At 47.2% G+C, this 17665-nt stretch overlaps 2 protein-coding genes across 2 annotated transcripts; both read right to left on the reverse strand.

The window, feature by feature from the left end:
• Window positions 1-1742: 1742 nt before the first annotated feature.
• On the reverse strand, window positions 1743-3724 carry LOC128781382 (olfactory receptor 8B8). Its single transcript, XM_053928427.1, has one exon. The coding sequence runs from the start codon at window positions 3521-3523 to the stop codon at window positions 2567-2569; it is 957 nt and encodes a 318-aa protein (XP_053784402.1). The 5' UTR covers window positions 3524-3724; the 3' UTR covers window positions 1743-2566.
• Window positions 3725-8505: 4781 nt separating this feature from the next.
• Window positions 8506-14962, reverse strand: LOC128781443 (olfactory receptor 8B8-like). Its single transcript, XM_053929116.1, has one exon. It carries the CDS (start codon window positions 14185-14187, stop codon window positions 13231-13233), a length of 957 nt encoding a protein of 318 aa, XP_053785091.1. The 5' UTR covers window positions 14188-14962; the 3' UTR covers window positions 8506-13230.
• Between the last annotated feature and the right edge of the window lie 2703 nt (window positions 14963-17665).

The following is a 17665-nucleotide window of genomic DNA, read 5'->3' on the forward strand; positions in this document are numbered from 1 at the left end:
AAGGCATCAGGGCAATGGGATAGTAGGGACCAAGCACGTGTCCATGCAAGGTCTGGGGAAAAAACAGCATGTTGCCAGAAGAATAAGAACAGGGAAGTCCCTGAGCAGGTCAGCACTTAAACTGCGAGGTGCTTCCTTCTTGCAGCCAACAGCTGTATGTCCCCACCCACCCACCCTACCAGAGTCAGGTACTGTGCTGGGTGGGGGGGATGCATCAAGATGGACTCTGCTTGCAGGAAACTTAGTCTAATTGGAGGTGTGGATGGACGCGGAAAAGTACGTGAGCACTTAGTAGGTTAAGGGCAGTGTGCTGTGAGAGCACAGAGCCAGGAAAGATATTCCAGAAAGGCATCTCAGAAAGGACCGTCACAGAGGTAAGGGCTGCCCAGTATCGTCCCTTCCCAGATGAAAATGTTTACCAGAAGCCGGATGAAACCAAGGAAAGTCATTTAAGAAATAAAGGGGGTATATAAGGAAGGAAAAGGAGGAAGAAAATGTTTTCAATTTTCCTGCTACTTTTCTTTTTTTTACCCATTTAGATTCACCCACTTGTGAAGTAGTCTTTTTTATGAAATAGAGGAAAACAAAGATATAAAAGGAGGAGACGACACGGACACCAAAATGAAAGGTAGTAACTTGACCTGAGTGCTGGCCTAGAGCTGACCTTCTGCATATGTTTATGCTGCCAGTGAGAGGGCCAATGCACCTTCTAGAAGGAATATGCCATAAAATTCAAGAATCTTGTGTTAGTCCGTGACTCCCTGTCTAAGGTCCATTTTTCCCTAATAAGTTTCCCAGTATTCCTTCATCTCTGTCTCTTCTGGGCTGCCCACCACCATTCACATACATCTTGCCTGCTTTTTTATTCATTTCCTTGTGGCAGTAACCCTCCCCATTCCCTCCTCATCTAATTGATTGTCAATAACAGATACATTTTGAAGCAGCTTTTCTAAGACTTTGAAAACAAGGACAAAGGATCTTTGAAAAACAAGATCCTATGTATGTAAGTACAGGCACCGCACATGCAAAGACTGTCTAAAAATACACAAGTTACAAGCAACCGTGATGGACCCAGTGGGAGGTATAGGAGGACCCAGAAAACTGGAGTAGAGGCAGATTTTTCTTTCACTGATTATTCTATGGGAATGAATTTTAAAAAATCCTCACCTGAACATTTATGCATTGCTTTTAGAGTGAGAAGGAGGAGAGAGAGGAAGGAACAGAGGAAACATTGATGTGAAGACAAACATAGATTGGTTGTTTCCTATATGTGCCTGGACCACAGATCAGCCTGCAACTGAGGTATGTGCCCCGATCAGGAATCGAACCAGTGAACTTTTGTTTATACGACGATACTCCAACCAACTTAGCCACACTGGCCACGACTCTTGGGTAACAGTTTCAAATGACCATGTAGTACGTGGTCAATATACAAATACAGGTATTAGATGGAATGCAGAAACAATCTGATTGAGCATAATCATTTTTCATAGGAGCAGGCGGAGCACAGAGAACCGAAACCATTATCCCAGGTTCATAGGATAAATTCATTCATAGGATATGCTCGGTGGCAGAAGATCTAGCAGACATGAAAAGAAAACTTGCTGAACACTTAGCATTTAATTGTTTTAATAATTCTTCAACAAAGTGTTAAAGATAAAAGCATCAAGGCTGAGAGACATCAAGCCATTGGCTAAGGGCACAGAGCTGCAGAGTAAAAACTAAGAGCTGAGAGTTGATCCCACCCTCCAGTTCCCTCGTCTCTGCTCTCTCTGGGCATTCCTGCTGCTCTGTTCCTGCCCCTTCCACAGCCACGCCAGCTCAGTGCTGTCCATCTATCTTGTGTCGTCTATAGCACAGTTCTCTCATTTCACTCTCGTTCTTTTGAATTCACTTTTACTAATCTGTACCATCCCAAAGGCAAAACTATGTATCCATCCAAACTTCATTTTTCAAAATAGAACACGATTTTCCCAAAGACAATCTTGTTAACTCCGAAGTCTTTTCAAAGCATCTCACATATTGTTGCTTCACAAAAATATTCACACTCACAGTTTTCTTTTAAAGCAAAAGGCAACTCACCTGCCTTGACCCAGTATTGTGACGCCGTGCATTTACAAACATGAGACATAGAAGTCTTCCACCCCTCACTGGAAAACGTATCAGTCAGGGCCCCAGCAGAAAACAGATGACTCACTGACACAAAGTAATTGAAACACACACCCCTGACTGGTGTGGCTCAGTGTGTTGGGCGTTGCCCACGAAACCCAAAGGTTGCAGGTTTGATTCCTGGTCAGGACACACTCCTGGACTGCAGGCTCTGTCCCTGGTCAAGATGCAAACGAGAGGGAACCAGTGCATGTTTCTCTTGCACATCGGTGTTTCTCTCCCTTTCTTTCTCCCTCCCTTCCCCACTCTCTAAAAATAAATGAAATCTTTTTAAAAATAAAAATTAAAAGGTGCTTAAAATGGGAAGGATAAACTAGTTTGAGAAAGAGTTAATACTCCCTCCATGCAACCACTGGAAGCGCAACTCCTATGGAAGGAAGAGTGTCCCCCCACCCCTCTAAGTGTTGCCCCTTTCCTGGGAGAACAACGTTCTGCTCAAGGTTTTCTTCAGAGCAGCTTTGACATCCTTGTTCCTCAGGCTGTAGATTAAGGGGTTCAGCATGGGCACCACAGTGGTGTAGAACAAGGAGGACACTTTCCCCTGGCTCATCGGCAAAAGGGAAGAAGGCTTGAGGTACATGAATGCCCCTGACCCAAAGAAGAGAGAAACCGCAATTATGTGGGAGCCACAGGTGCTGAAGGCTTTGAACCTGCCCTCAGTGGAACGAATGTGGAGGATGCTGGAGAGGATGAGCGCATAAGAAATGAAGATGGTAACAGCGGGCACAGTGATATTGATGCCCGCATCCACGAAAACTAGCAGCACATTGACACGGGTGCTGGTGCAAGAGAGCTCCAGAAGGGGCAGGATGTCACACATGTAGTGGTCAATCAGGCGGGCAGCACAGAAGGTCAGCCTCACCATGCACACTGTGTGGGCCACTGCCCCCAAGAACCCCTTCCCATAGACAGCCAACAAGAGACGCAAGCACACTGGGGGAGACATGGTGGCTGTGTACACCAGTGGGTGACAGATGGCAACATAGCGGTCATATGCCATCGCTGACAGGATAAAAGACTCAGAGACAACCAAAAAAAGGAAGAAGAAGGGCTGAGTCATACACCCTGTGTAGGAGATGATGTTCTTCTCAGAGAGAAAACCCATCAGCATTTTGGGGGTGATAACAGTGGAATAACAGAAATCTATGAGGGACAAGTTGAAGAGGAAGAAGTACATGGGGGTGTGCAGCTGAGAGTTCAGCCCAATCAGTGTTATCAAGCCCAGGTTCCCTGCCACGGTGACCATGTAGAAGCCTAGAAACAGGAAGAAGAGGGGGAGCTGGAGTCCCGGCTGGTTGGTTAAGCCTGCGAGGATAAACTCTGTCACAGAGGAGTTCTCAGCTACCATCCTCATTTAGGGTGTTCTGTGGGAACAAAGGAAAAGGGTCACGGAGACAGCGAGAGAAAGAGAGACAGAGGGAGAGAGAGAGAGAGAGAGAGGCAGCTGCCCTCTGTCACCTCCCTGTTCTTGAGAATTAGACCCACACAGGGAGGCACTGGACTTTGGCAGAGAGGCTCACTGGATGCCCTGGTCCTGCTGTCACCACACCCTGGAGCAGCCTCTCGGGCTGCGCAATGAGAGCAGGTGCAGCCCGAGGAGGAGCTGAGGAGTCTTCCAGATCTTCACTCTGGTCCATTTACTGTGTCCTTCCGACTCTGGTTTCTGCTCAAGGTCCCCCACGCTGGGAGCGGTCTCTGGAGAAAGCCCCCTCACAGGCTGGAGGCAGCCCAGCTGTGCCTGGGGTGTCACTTCATGGTCCAGAGAGACAGAGTGGAAAGGTGAGGTGACCTTTGTCAAAGCCTCTCCCACCCGATCTTGATGACAGAGAAAGCTCATTCCAGACCCAGTCACTCACCCTGCTTCCACCTGATGGTCTTTGGGTCTGACTCTTCCCAACTGTCAGAGAGCTAACTGCTTCCAGTGCTGACACAGATGAAAGAACTGAAAACAGATGCATCTGGTCTCTGTCCTGTCTGCAGGACCAGGGCTCGGGTGGCCTTCAAATTCTCCCTGACCGAAGAACCTGAGAGCTGTTGGAGGCTCTGGCCCGAGGCTCTGTTCCCAGCTGGCAGGAGGGAGACAGTGTTCTTGCCTGTGATGGGTGCCAGCCGGGGCCAGGAGGCTGAGCAGTTTTATTCTGGGTTCAGAGACCTGGGGACCTGATTACAGGTAGAAAGCCAGAGGTTCCCTTGGGAACACAGCCCTGGAAATTAACTTTAAAAAGGAGGAAGTTTTCTTATACCCTTGATAATATTGGAATGGGGTTTGGAAAACATTATTTTTTCAGTGAACATGGCTCAGGAAAATGAAAAGCATTGTGCAAACATAATAATTTATCATTTGTTTCCTACTGGTGATGAATGCCCAGCGCACTCCTGACCTCTCGCCTGCATCCTGACCCCAGCATGCCCAGGGCTATACCCTCTTACAGACAAAACGTCGTTGCAACTCTCCCATGAGTCCTGGTAACTGAGTTTTATCTCTCCCGTTTTATTTATATAATTTTAAAAAAGATTTTATTTTTTATATTAGAGAGAGAGGAAGGTAGGGAGAAAGAGAGGGAGAGAAGCATTGATGTGTGAGAGAAACATCGGTTGGCATCTAACCGGCAACCCTTCACAATGTGGTAGGAAGCCCAAACAACTGAGCCACAGCCCATAGGTCAGGTACCACTCCCATTGCAGAGATGGAATTTAACAGATGTCAAAGTTACAAAGGATGTAGGAAATCTAAGTGACTCTGACTGCAAATCTGACGTCTTCAACAATTACATTTAATACCTCCCCGTCAGTAATAACCAAATGTATAAAGTTTAGCCTTCAAGGCTCTGACATTCTCTTGGAAAAGATGATAGAACTCATATACCTGAATATGAACCTGAATATAAATAAAAGGGTAAGAGCTAGAAAATGTAAAACTAAATGGTATGTGAGTTCAGAGGAAGGCATGCTACACACCACTTACATGTCCAGCACAATGTCTCAACCAGGGAGAAGCAAATCTTTTCTGTTGTCTCTTGGAATTTGAGCTTGACAGTAAAAACAATCCCTATTAATTAAGAACTTTTTTTCCCTAAAACTGCTATATCGTTGGGCTTCTCTCTGATGGCTCCTTTCCTCTGTCCTCACAGCTCTCTTCTGGCTCCAGTGCCCCCACAGTGGCCCCGATGACCCTGCAGGTTAAGGCCCATCACCTCACTGGACCCACCAAGCTTGGCCTCCGTGTTTCGCTTCTTATGATCTTTTACTAGCTACCTTCTCCCATGACAAAAGTTATCCCTCTGTGGCCCCGTCTTTCAGAGCCGTGCTCAAGCTCAGTGACAGCCAGTTCATACTTCAGGGGTCTAGATTTGAGGTCATATTAAAAGACCATGTAGCCGGTGGTTTGCAGTGTGACTGTGCAATGGAAAAGGGAAGTGTGTATATATTACTAAAAGGACATATTATTGCTGCTCCTGTCAGTCACAATACATCAGAATCACCATTGGTGAGACTTTACCATCTGTCTTCTCATCTGTTCAGCCCGGTGTCTGGATCTTTAACTACGTTTGGGGTTCACCCATCTGAGTCTGTGCCTTTCCCTGCAAACAGGAAATCCGGACCGAGCACACAGCTGGGTGGTGGTAGAGACCAGAATGAAACGTGGACCAACCTGCCCAGGTGAAGAGGTTTCCCAAACCACCCAGTAGAAGCCCACCTGGCTTTCAGTTGGGCTGAAATGGGGTACAGTAAAAGACAGAATTGCACAGCATCCCTGGAACAGCACGGCAGGGTCATACTGGGGAGTGACTTGGATGTCCCATGGGAAAACTGTACACAGTGTGACTCCGAGGAGCATTTCCAACAGGGCATGGCTGGCCCGGGCCTCATGAGGAAGACCAGCTGGTCTAATGGTGACCCGGTGTCAGTGACTTCAGGCCCCAGTCCCTCTAGGCACGATGTTTTCCCTTGTAATTCAGACAAATCCACTGGACGGAGAGCAATGAGAGAAGGGCCAAGGGCTGCACTTTCAACACAAGTAGCAGCTAAATGGATCGATAGGCCTCCCGAAATTTGGTAGCACAATACAAATCACAGCGGGCGGGCCTTGTCTCAGCCCTGGGTGCCCCCTGTCCTCCACTCTGAACTTTCTCTCGAGGCCCCGAGTTCTGGCCCATTACCAAGCTCTCTGTGCGGGATAGCATTTCTGCCTCACTTTATGTTATTCAGCCCGTCTTTTCAGTTTATCCTGTTGCTGCGGCAGCTGGTTGCAGGCAGTTAGTGCCAAACAACACGGCTCCTTAGCTGTACTGGTGCGCCCTGCTTCCTGCTGTATGACCCCGTCTCTGTCACCACATGTGGAATGTCTGTGGGAATCCACTCAGACATTCTCGTACCTGTGGGGATGGTACCCACCACACCAATCTTTTGCCATTGTTTCTGGAAGTGCTGACTCTGACTAATGCATAGCTTATAGATGAACGGGGTGCAGGGAACTAACTTCAAAAGATACAGAATCTGACCCTCAGCCACCCCAGCTCCAGGAGGTTTGCGACCTCCAATAATGATGCCAGGATGACGTTGGGCTGGCATGACCAAACCAGGATGATGCACAGGGGACCATCACTTGCCTTATTGGAGTGGACGGTGCTCATCTGTACACAGAGCACTTTTGTGCCCCTCCCTTGGTCTCTTTGTTCTGTTCTCCTCCTCCTCCTTACAACAACCTCTACTTGCACTGAGAGGTGCAGATGGGCTTTGAGACCGAAGTCTCTATCTTTCTCGGAGGTGGGCCTAGAGGTATGGCTCCTGCAACTTCCAGGTAATGAGCATCTGAATGATCTACTTTCCTTACACCAGCACCTGCCTCTCTAGTAATGCTTTCGAAGTGGCAGAAGACGGACCCACATTCGGTTACATTCCTGTACTTGTTCAAACCTAGAAGTGGGCAGGCGTAAACACACCTGGGAGGCCGTGGCTAAGTGCTCCTTTCTTGTGCATCTTTCGTGGTTCATTCTTCAAACGTGCCCAAGAGCCTCAGAGGGATGGATCCTAAATTTTCCAGTCTAGTAAGCGGCTCATGAACCCACCCAGCTTGGCTTGAGTTTCTCCCCTTTCCTCTTAATCTTCCTCTTCCCTGAGATCACTCCACCAATAAGCTACCTGCACACTGGTGTCTGTCTCCAGCATGGCTTGTTGTGGGGAATCCCCACTAAGGTCCTGCTGAAACACTGTGTAAAGCAAGTCTGAGCAAAATGTGCCTCCCTCCAGCTGGAAGAAAGTGGCCTTCCCCTGTTTGATTCCAGGAGAGAATATCAAATATGTGTCAGTAACTTTATCAAGTACTGGAAACTCCATGTTCCTGAGAATTTCTGTGCCTTAAACATGCCCTATCTAAACTCCCAAATGACACAAGGAGTAGGGTCTCAAACTCTCAGCAGCTCACACTGCCGGGGATCAGAGGAAAACCCTGTAGAACCTTGTCCTCAGAGCCGCTGTGGCTCCCCTCTCAGCACAGCGCTGTCTCATTACCATCCCCACGGCCCATAAGCCGTGACCGATGGGAGCTGGGCTTAGTCACTTTTATGCCCTTAGAACCCAGCACAGAACTGGGTCTGCAGCAGCTCACAGGATGTTTATTGGTCCCTTGTGCTCCATCTCATCATGTGCAAAATGGGGCCAATAGTTATATTTGACAGGGTTGTTGTGAGGATTAAATCAGAAGAAGGAACAGCCTAGGAAAGGGGCTGACATGTGGAACAGCTGTGATCATGTTACAGGAAATACACAGAGAACATCCATAAAGTATGGATAATTTAGGGAGGGAGTGAGGGAGAGGTAAAGATTGCTGAGAGCAGGATCACCCTGAAAGGGGAGAGGGAGGTATTTCCCTAGGGTGGGAGAGCTCATAGAAGTCCGGGGAGCTCTGAAGGATGCTTTTCCTTCAAAACTCTATCTAGGGCCCATCCCAACCACATCATCTGCAGACAGGATTGAGGCCCTTGATCATTTACCTTGTCCCTACTTCCTATCCCATTGCCAATGCCCTAGTTTTCAAATACCCTCACTCTTCCATGCACCAAAGGCCCAATTGCAAAGGCAGGTGAGGTTTCCTTTGCAGTCTGCAATCTCCTCTTTCTGTACCTCTTTCTAATCTCCATCAAAGCTCCTCTGTCCCAATTACTCAAGGTGCTCCTACTGGCTCTGCCTTTGATTTTCTGGTAAAATCCAGTCTCGGGAAAGATCTCACAAATTCATCAACACAGCCTAGTGTAAAGAGTTGTGGAGGGCCATCCACATGCCAGGCCTTCACCCAGACATATAAAAAAATGAAGACAAAAATTTTACCCCCAAATAGATCTTTAATTATGAAATTTCACACAGTCCTCAATTGATGACAGGTATATTTTGGTCTGGAATGGACAGCTCTCTCTCACATGGATGTTTCTGTGTTTCCCTCCTCTCTCTGGAAAAGCGATGAAAAAATGACCTCTGGTGGGGATAAAAAAATACAATACAATACAATACAATATAATATAATAGAAGGAAACAGTGTTGTCTTTCTGTGCAGCAAACAGAAGGTGTCACATCATTCCACTGATCTTCCAGGATTAAACACAATAAGCGTGTTCATAAAAGATCGTGATTTCCATATACGTTTAATGATACGGAAAGCTGTTCACAGCGTGTTACAGATGAAAAGTAGAGTTCCGAACTCCTACTTAACATAATCACACCGTCTGTGCAGCACACACCTCTGTGGTGGTGAAAGAGCACACACACACACACACACACCAATGCACACAGTTTCCACCCCCCTGTCTAAGACATCACAACAAAACACACAGAAAAATACGCCAAAACAACATACACAAAAATCCTAAGTAGTTACCTCTAGGTGGCAGGATTATGGATTTTCAAAATACATTTTGCTTCTCTTTCCTTTTACATATTCTTACAACAGTTGAGCCTTTTGAGGTCGGACATGAGTGAAGGACACAAGTGGGAGAAAGGTCATATCATTAAGGGGTCCAGAATGAACCATGTCTACAAGCAAACTCTGGGGACCAGAGCCTGGGGCTCCACTTCCTCCAACCGCAGCCCATTTCTTCCTTCCCTGTGGTCTCCCCAGGCTCTGATGGGAACTGTCACCTGAACAGGTAAAGAGAGGTGAGAAGAGGACCACAGGGGACACTTAGGAATCACCATCAGCTTCAGGCCACAGAGCACTGGCCCAGTCACAGAGAGAAGGGTTATCACTCGTTACAAATAGGCATCTTCAAAGGAGAAACATGAGAGTGAGTGCTTTACAACTACGGAATACTCTCCCATTGAATAAATGGCTGCTTGCAGAGTTACACTTAATACAGCTCATCCCACCCAGCATTTACACCCCAGTGTGTAACACCATTTGTCCGCACATAGAACTAGCAAAGGGGCAGGGAAGTGCAGGATGCGCCTGAAACGTGTTTTGCCAAAGGGAGCAAAGTGTGCAAGAGCAATTGTGATCCTTAAAAAGGAGATAGGAACCAATATACAGAGGCTGTCAGTGGACAAATCAGGGATAAATCAAGCAACAAACTAAATAATGACAATGACAAGTCATAACCCATTGGATAAAATTAGAATGCATGAGTACACAGTGATTTAAATAAATAAGTAAATAAGTAAGTAAATACATGCAGAAGAAGTAAAGGTTCTTCCGGACAGAATGCCAAGTAACAAATAAGCAAGGATTGATGGGGTTACAAAACCTCCATTTTTCAACCTTCAGACTAATCATTGTTTTGGGCAAAAATCTTCAGTGGATGCTAAAACTAGAGTGTGAAAGACTGAAAAGGAATAAGACCTTTCATAGTCTCAAAATATGTCCTCACGATTTCCTTTTAATTATAAAGAAAGAAACCCTAATCTTCCCCAATTAATTACTAAGCAACTTGCAAAAATCCAAAAACTGTGTTCCCAAACGCCCGTAGCAGTAGTTCTGATATAAAATATAACCATTTGTCAGGGGAAAGAAAGAGAAAGTTTGCTCTGGGAAAAAGGAAGGCTCACTGTCGTGTGCCCTGGGCAGCCAGCAAAGAAGCAGCAGACTATGGTCTTGGTGACTGACTTCTAAGCGCATCTATATTTTGGACCCCATCACCCAGGCGCACAGTCTCTGGTACTCGGGGAAATCGGGAACTGCATATGTGAATGATGCACTTTTCCACTGTACCAGGTTTCCTTCTGTGTATCATCACGGGAATGTCAGTTAAAATAGGAAGAACAAAAGGGATGCTCAATGGCTGGGGTTTTATAAGCTTCCTTCGAAGCCCTATGTTCAGTTGGATAGCAACTTAGAGCGTGAACAAGTTAACCGTTTTATCTAACACTGTATACAGTTTAGCATATGAAGGAGTGGAAAGTTGGGGTTTACAAATCAGAGACAGGATCTGCTTTCTGCTACAGCCACAAGGAGACATGTGCCTAGAATTGGGGTTCACAGATGAAGCATAGGAAGACTCTACTCAAGGCATCAGGGCAATGGGATAGTAGGGACCAAGCACGTGTCCATCCAAGGTCTGGGGAAAAAACAGCATGTTGCCAGAAGAATAAGAACAGGGAAGTCCCTTCAGCAGGTCAGCCCTTAAACTGAGAGGTGCTTCCTTCTTGCAGCCAACAGCTGTATGTCCCCACCCACCCACCCTACACAGGTCAGGTACTGTGCTGGGTGGGGGGGATGCATCAAGATGGACTCTGCTTGCAGGAAACTTAGTCTAATTGGAGGTGTGGATGGACGCGGAAAAGTACGTGAGCACTTAGTAGGTTAAGGGCAGTGTGCTGTGAGAGCACAGAGCCAGGAAAGATATTCCAGAAAGGCATCTCAGAAAGGACCGTCACAGAGGTAAGGGCTGCCCAGTATCGTCCCTTCCCAGATGAAAATGTTTACCAGAAATCGGATGAAACCAAGGAAAGTCATTTAAGAAATAAAGGGGGTATATAAGGAAGGAAAAGGAGGAAGAAAATGTTTTCAATTTTCCTGCTACTTTTCTTTTTTTTACCCATTTAGATTCACACACTTGTGAAATAGTCTTTTTTATGAAATAGAGGAAAACAAAGATATAAAAGGAGGAGATGACACGGACACCAAAATGAAAGGTAGTAACTTGACTTGAGTGCTGGCCTAGAGCTGACCTTCTGCATATGTTTATGCTGCCAGTGAGAGGGCCAATGCACCTTCTAGAAGGAAGTGGCAATAAAATTCAAGAATCTTGTGTTATTCTGTGATTCCCTGTCTAAGGTCCATTTTTCCCTAATAAGTTTCCCAGTATTCCTTCATCTCTGTCTCTTCTGGGCTGCCCACAACCATTCACATACATCTTGCCTGCTTTTTCATTCATTTCCTTATGGAAGTAACCCTCCCCATTCCCTCCTCATCTAACTGATTGTCAATAACAGATACATTTTGAAGCAGCTTTTCTAAGACTTTGAAAACAAGGACAAAGGATCTTTGAAAAACAAGATCCTATGTATGTAAGTATAGGCACCGCACATGCAAAGACTGTCTAAAAATACACAAGTTACAAGCAACCGTGATGGACCCAGTGGGAGGTATAGGAGGACCCAGAAAACTGGAGTAGAGGCAGATTTTTCTTTCACTGATTATTCTATGGGAATGAATTTTAAAAAATCCTCACCTGAACATTCATGCATTGCTTTTAGAGTGAGAAGGAGGAGAGAGAGGAAGGAATAGAGGGAAACACTGATGTGAGAGACAAACATAGATTGGTTGTTTCCTAAATGTGCCTGGACCACAGATCAGCTGGCAACTGAGGTATGTGCCCCGATCAGGAATCGAACCAGCGAACTTTGGTTTATACGACGATACTCCAACCAACTGAGCCACACTGGCCAGGGCTCTGGGTAACGGTTTCAAATGACCATGTACTACGTGGTCAATATACAAATACAGGTATTGGATGGAATGCAGAAACAATCTGATTGACCATAATCAGTTTTCATAGGAACAGGCAGGAGCACAGAGCACTGAAACCATTATCCCAGGTTCATAGGATAAATTCATTCATAGGATATGCTCGGTGGCAGAAGATCTAGCAGACATGAAAAGAAAACTTACTAAGCGCTTAGCATTTAATTGTTTTAGTAATTCTTCAACAAAGTGCTAAAGATAAAAGCATCAAGGCTGAGAGACATCAAGCAATTGGCTAAGGGCACAGAGCTGCAGAGTAAAAACTAAGAGCTCAGAGTTGATCCCACCCTCTAGTTCCCTCGTCTCTACTGTATCTGGGTCTTTCTGCTGCTGTGTTCCTGCCCCTTCCACAGCCACGCCAGCTCAGTGCTGTCCATCTATCTTGTGTCGTCTAAAGCACAGTTCTCTCATTTCACTCTCGTTCTTTTGAATTCACTTTTACTGATCTGTACCATCCCAAAGGCAAAACTATGTGTCCGTCCAAACTTCATTGTTCAAAATAGAACACGATTTTCCCAAAGACAATCTTGTTCAGTCAGAAGTCTTTTCACAGCATCTCACATATTGTTGCTTCACAAAAATATTCACACTCACAGTTTTCTTTTAAAGCAAAAGGCAACTCTACCTGCCTTGACCCAGTACCGTGACGCTGTGCATTTACACACCTGAGGCACAGAAGTCTTCCACCCCTCACTGGAAAACGTATCAGTCAGGGCCCCAGCAGAAAACAGATGACTCACTGACACAAAGTAATTGAAACACACACCCCTGACTGGTGTGGCTCAGTGTGTTGGGCGTTGCCCACCAAACCCAAAGGTTGCAGGTTTCATTCCCGGTCAGGACACACGCCTGGGTTGCAGGCTCTGTCCCTGGTCAAGATGCAAACGAGAGGGAACCAGTGCATGTTTCTCTTGCACATCGGTGTTTCTCTCCCTCTCTTTCTCCCTCCCTTCCCCACTCTCTAAAAATAAATGAAATCTTTTAAAAAATAAAAATTAAAAGGTGCTTAAAATGGGAGTTAGTTTTGAGACTAGTTTGAGAAAGAGTTAACGCTCCCTCCATGCAACCACTGGAAGCTCATCTCCTATGGGAGGAAGAGTGTCCCCCCACTATGTGATGCCCCTTTCCTGGGAGAACAAGGTTCTGCTCAAGGTTTTCTTCAGAGCAGCTTTGACATCCTTGTTCCTCAGGCTGTAGATTAAGGGGTTCAGCATGGGCACCACAATGGTGTAGAACAAGGAGGACACTTTCCCCTGGCTCATCGGCAAAAGGGAAGAAGGTTTGAGATACATGAATGCCCCTGACCCAAAGAAGAGAGAAACTGCAATTATGTGGGAGCCACAGGTGCTGAAGGCTTTGAACCTGCCCTCAGTTGAACGAATGTGCAGAATGCTAGAGAGGATGATCGCATAAGAAGTAAAGATGGTAACAGTGGGCACAGCGACATTGATGCCCACATCCACGAAAACTACCAGCACATTGACACGGGTGCTAGTGCAAGAGAGCTCCAGAAGGGGCAGGATGTCACACATGTAGTGGTCAATCAGGCGGGCAGCACAGAAGGTCAGCCTCACCATGCACACTGTGTGGGCCACGGCCCCCGCAAATCCCTTCCCATAGACAGCCAGCAAGAGACGCAAGCACACTGGGGGAGACATGGTGGCCGTGTACACCAGTGGGTGACAGATGGCGACATAGCGGTCATATGCCATCGCTGACAGCATAAAAGCTTCAGAGACAACCAGAAAAATGAAGAAGAAGAGCTGAGTCATACACCCTGTGTAGGAGATGATGTTCTTCTCACAGACAAACCCCATCAGCATTTTGGGGGTGATAACAGTGGAATAGCAGAAATCTATGAGGGACAAGTTGAAGAGGAAGAAGTACATGGGGGTGTGCAGCTGAGAGTTCAGCCCAATCAGTGTTATCAAGCCCAGGTTCCCTGCCACGGTGACCACGAAGAAGCCTAGAAACAGGAAGAAGAGGGGGAGCTGGAGTCCCGGTTGGTTGGTTAAGCCTGCGAGGATAAACTCTGTCACAGAGGAGTTCTCAGCTACCATCCTCATTTAGGGTGTTCTGTGGGAACAAAGGAAAAGGGTCACTGAGAAAGAGAGAGAGAGAGAGTGAGAGAGAGAGAGTGAGAGAGAGAGAGAGAGAGAGAGAGAGAGAGAGAGAGAGAGAGAGGCAGCTGCCCTCTGTCACCTCCCTGTTCTTGAGAATTAGACCCACACAGGCAGGCGCTGAACCTCAGCAGAGAGGCTCACTGGTTGCCCTGGGCCTGCTCTCACTGCACGTTGGAGCTCCTGTGAGGCTGCTCAGTGAGAGCAGGTGCTGCCCGAAGAGGAGCTGAGGAGTCTCCCAGATCTTCACTCTGGACCATTTACTGTGTTCTTCTGACTCTGGTTTCTGCTCAAGGTCCCCCAGGCTGGGAATGGTCTCTGGAGAAAGCCCCCTCACAGGCTGGAGGCAGCCCAACTTTGTTTGCCTGGGGTGTCACTTCATGGTCCAGAGAGACAGAGTGGAAAGGTGAGGTGACCTTTGTCAAACCCTGTCCTACCCGAGCTTGATGACAGAGAAAGCTCATTCCGAACTCAGTCACTCACCCTCTTTCCTCCTGATGGGCTTTGGGTCTGACTCTTCCCAGCTGTTCAGAGAGCTAACTGCTTGTGGTGCTGACACGGATGAAGGAACTGAAAGCAGATGCATCTGGTGTCTGTCCTGTCTGCAGGACCAGGGCTCTGGTGACCTTCAAATTGTCCCTGAGCTGAAGAACCTGAGAGCTGTTGGAGGCTCTGGCCCGAAGCTCTGTTCCCAGCTGGCATGAGGGAGACAGTGTTCTTGCCTGTGATGGGTGCCAGCCTGGTCCAGGAGGCTGAGCAGTTTTATTCTGGGTTCAGAGACCTGGGGACCTGATTACAGGTAGAAAGCCAGAGGATCCCCTGGGAACACAGCCCTGGAAATTAAATTTAAAAAGGAGGAAGTTTTCTTATACCCTTGATGAGATTGGAATGGGGTTTGAAAACATTATTTTTTCAGTGAACATTGCTCAGGAAAATGAAAAGTTGTGCAAACATAATAATTTCTCGTTTGTTTCGTACTCATGATGAATGCCCGACACACTTCCTGACCTCTCGCCTGTTCCTGACCCCAGCATGCCCAGGGCTATACCCTCTTACAGACAAAACGTTGTTGCAATTCTCCCCTGAGTCCTGGGAACAGGATTTTATCTGTCCCATTTTATGTTACTTGTTTAAAGATTTTATTTTTAGAGAGAGAGGAAGGGAGGGAGAAAGAGAGGGAGAGAAGCATTGATGTGTGAGAGAAACATCGGTTGGCATCGAACCAGCAACCCTTCACACTGTGGAAGGACGTCCAACCACTCCGAGCTAACTGCTTGCAGTGCTGACATGACGGCCCACAGGTCAGGGTACCACTCCCATTGCAGAGATGGAATTTAACAGATGTCAAAGCTACAAAGGATGTAGGAAATCTAAGTGACTCTGACTGCAAATCTGGTGTCTTCAACAATTGCATTTAATACCTCCCTGTGAGTAATAACCCAATGTATAAAGTTTTGCCTTCAAGGCTCTGACATTCTCTTGGAAAAGATGATAGAACTCATGTACCTGAATATGAACCTGAATATAAAACAAAGAGGTAATATCTCGAAAGGGTAGAAACTAAATGGTATGTGAGTTCAGAGGAGGGCATGCTACACACCACTTACACAGCCAGCACAATGTCTCGACCAGGGAGAAGCAAACCTTCTCAGTTGTCTCTTGGAATTTGAGCTTGACAGTAAAAACAATCCCTATTAATTGAGAACGTTTTTTTTCCCAAAACGGCCAAATCGTTGGGCTTCTCCTTGATGGCTCCTATCCTCTGCCCTCCCAGCTGTCCTTTGGCTCCAGTGCCCTCACAGTGGCCCCAATGGCCATTCACCCCACTGGACCCACCAAGCTTGGCCTCCATGTTTGGCTTCTTATGATCTTTTTCTAGCTACTCTCTCCCATAACAAAACTTATCACTCTGTGGCCCCGTTTTTCAGACCTCTGCTTGAGGTCAGTGACAGCCAGTTCACACTTCGGGCGCCTAGATTTGAGGTCATATTAAAAAACCATGTAGCCGGTGGTTTGCAGTGTGACTGTGCAATGGAATAGGGAAGTGTGTATATATTATTAAAAGGACATATTATTGCTGCTCCTTTCAGTCACAATACATCAGAATCACCAGGGGTGAGACTTTATCATCAGTCTTCTCATCTGTTCAGCCCGGTGATCTGGATCTTTCACCAGGTTTGGGGTTCACCCATCTGAGCCTGTGCCTTTCCCTGCAGACAGGAAATCCAGAACGATCACACAGCTGGGTGGTGGTAGAGACCAGAATGAAACGTGGACCAACCTGCCCAGGTGAAGAGGTTTCCCAAACCACCCATAGAAGCCCACCTGGCTTTCAGTTGGGCTGAAATGGGGGTACAGTAAAAGACAGAATTGCACAGCAAGCCTGGAACAGCACGGCAGGGTCATACTGGGGAGTATGACTTGGATGTCGCATGGGAAAACTGTACACAGTGTGACTCTGAGCAGCATTTCCAACAGGGCATGGCTGGCCGGGGCCTCATGAGGAAGACCAGCTGGTCTAATGGTGACCCGGTGTCAGTGACTTGAGGCCCCAGTCCCTCTAGGCACGATGTTTTCCCTTGTAATTCAGACAAATCCACTGGACGGAGAGCAATGAGAGAAGGGCCAAGGGCTGCACTTTCAACACAAGTAGCAGGTAAATGGATCGATAGGCCTCCCGAAATTTGGTAGCACAATACAAATCACAGCGGGCGGGCCTTGTCTCAGCCCTGGGTGCCCCCTGTCCTCCACTCTGAACTTTCTCACGAGCCCCCGAGTTCTGGCCCATTACCAAGCTCTCTGTGCGGGATAGCGTTTCTGCCTCACTTTATGTTATTCAGCCCGTCTTTTCCGTTTGTCCTGTTGCTGTGGCAGCTGGTTGCAGGCAGTTAGTGCCAAACAACACGGCTCCTCAGCTGTACTGGTGCGCCCTGCTTCCTGCTGTAGGACGCCGTCTCTGTCACCACATGTGGAACGTCTGTGGGGATCCACTCAGACATTCTCATACCTGTGGGGATGGTAACCCACGCCACCATTCTTTTGGCATTGTTTCTGGAAGTGCTGACTCTGACTAATGCGTAGCTTATAGATGAATGGGGTGCAGGGAACTAACTTCAAAAGATACAGAATCTGACCCTCAGCCACCCCAGCTCCAGGAGGTTTGCTGACCTCCAATAGTGAAGCCAGCATGACGCTAAGGCGGGATGACTAAACCAGGATGATGCACGGGGACTGTCACTTGCCTTTATGGGACTGGACTGTGTTCGTCTGCACACAGAGCACCTTTCTGCCCCTCCCTTGGTCTCTTTGTTCTGTTCCCCTGCCCTACCTTACAACAACCCCTACCTGCACTGAGAGGTGAAGATAGGCTTTGAGACAAGAGTCCCCATCCTCCGGGAGGTGGGCTTAGAGATAGAGGTCGCCC

This window comes from Desmodus rotundus, chromosome 7 (assembly GCF_022682495.2).
Source record: "Desmodus rotundus isolate HL8 chromosome 7, HLdesRot8A.1, whole genome shotgun sequence".
NCBI classification, from domain to species: domain Eukaryota; kingdom Metazoa; phylum Chordata; class Mammalia; order Chiroptera; family Phyllostomidae; genus Desmodus; species Desmodus rotundus.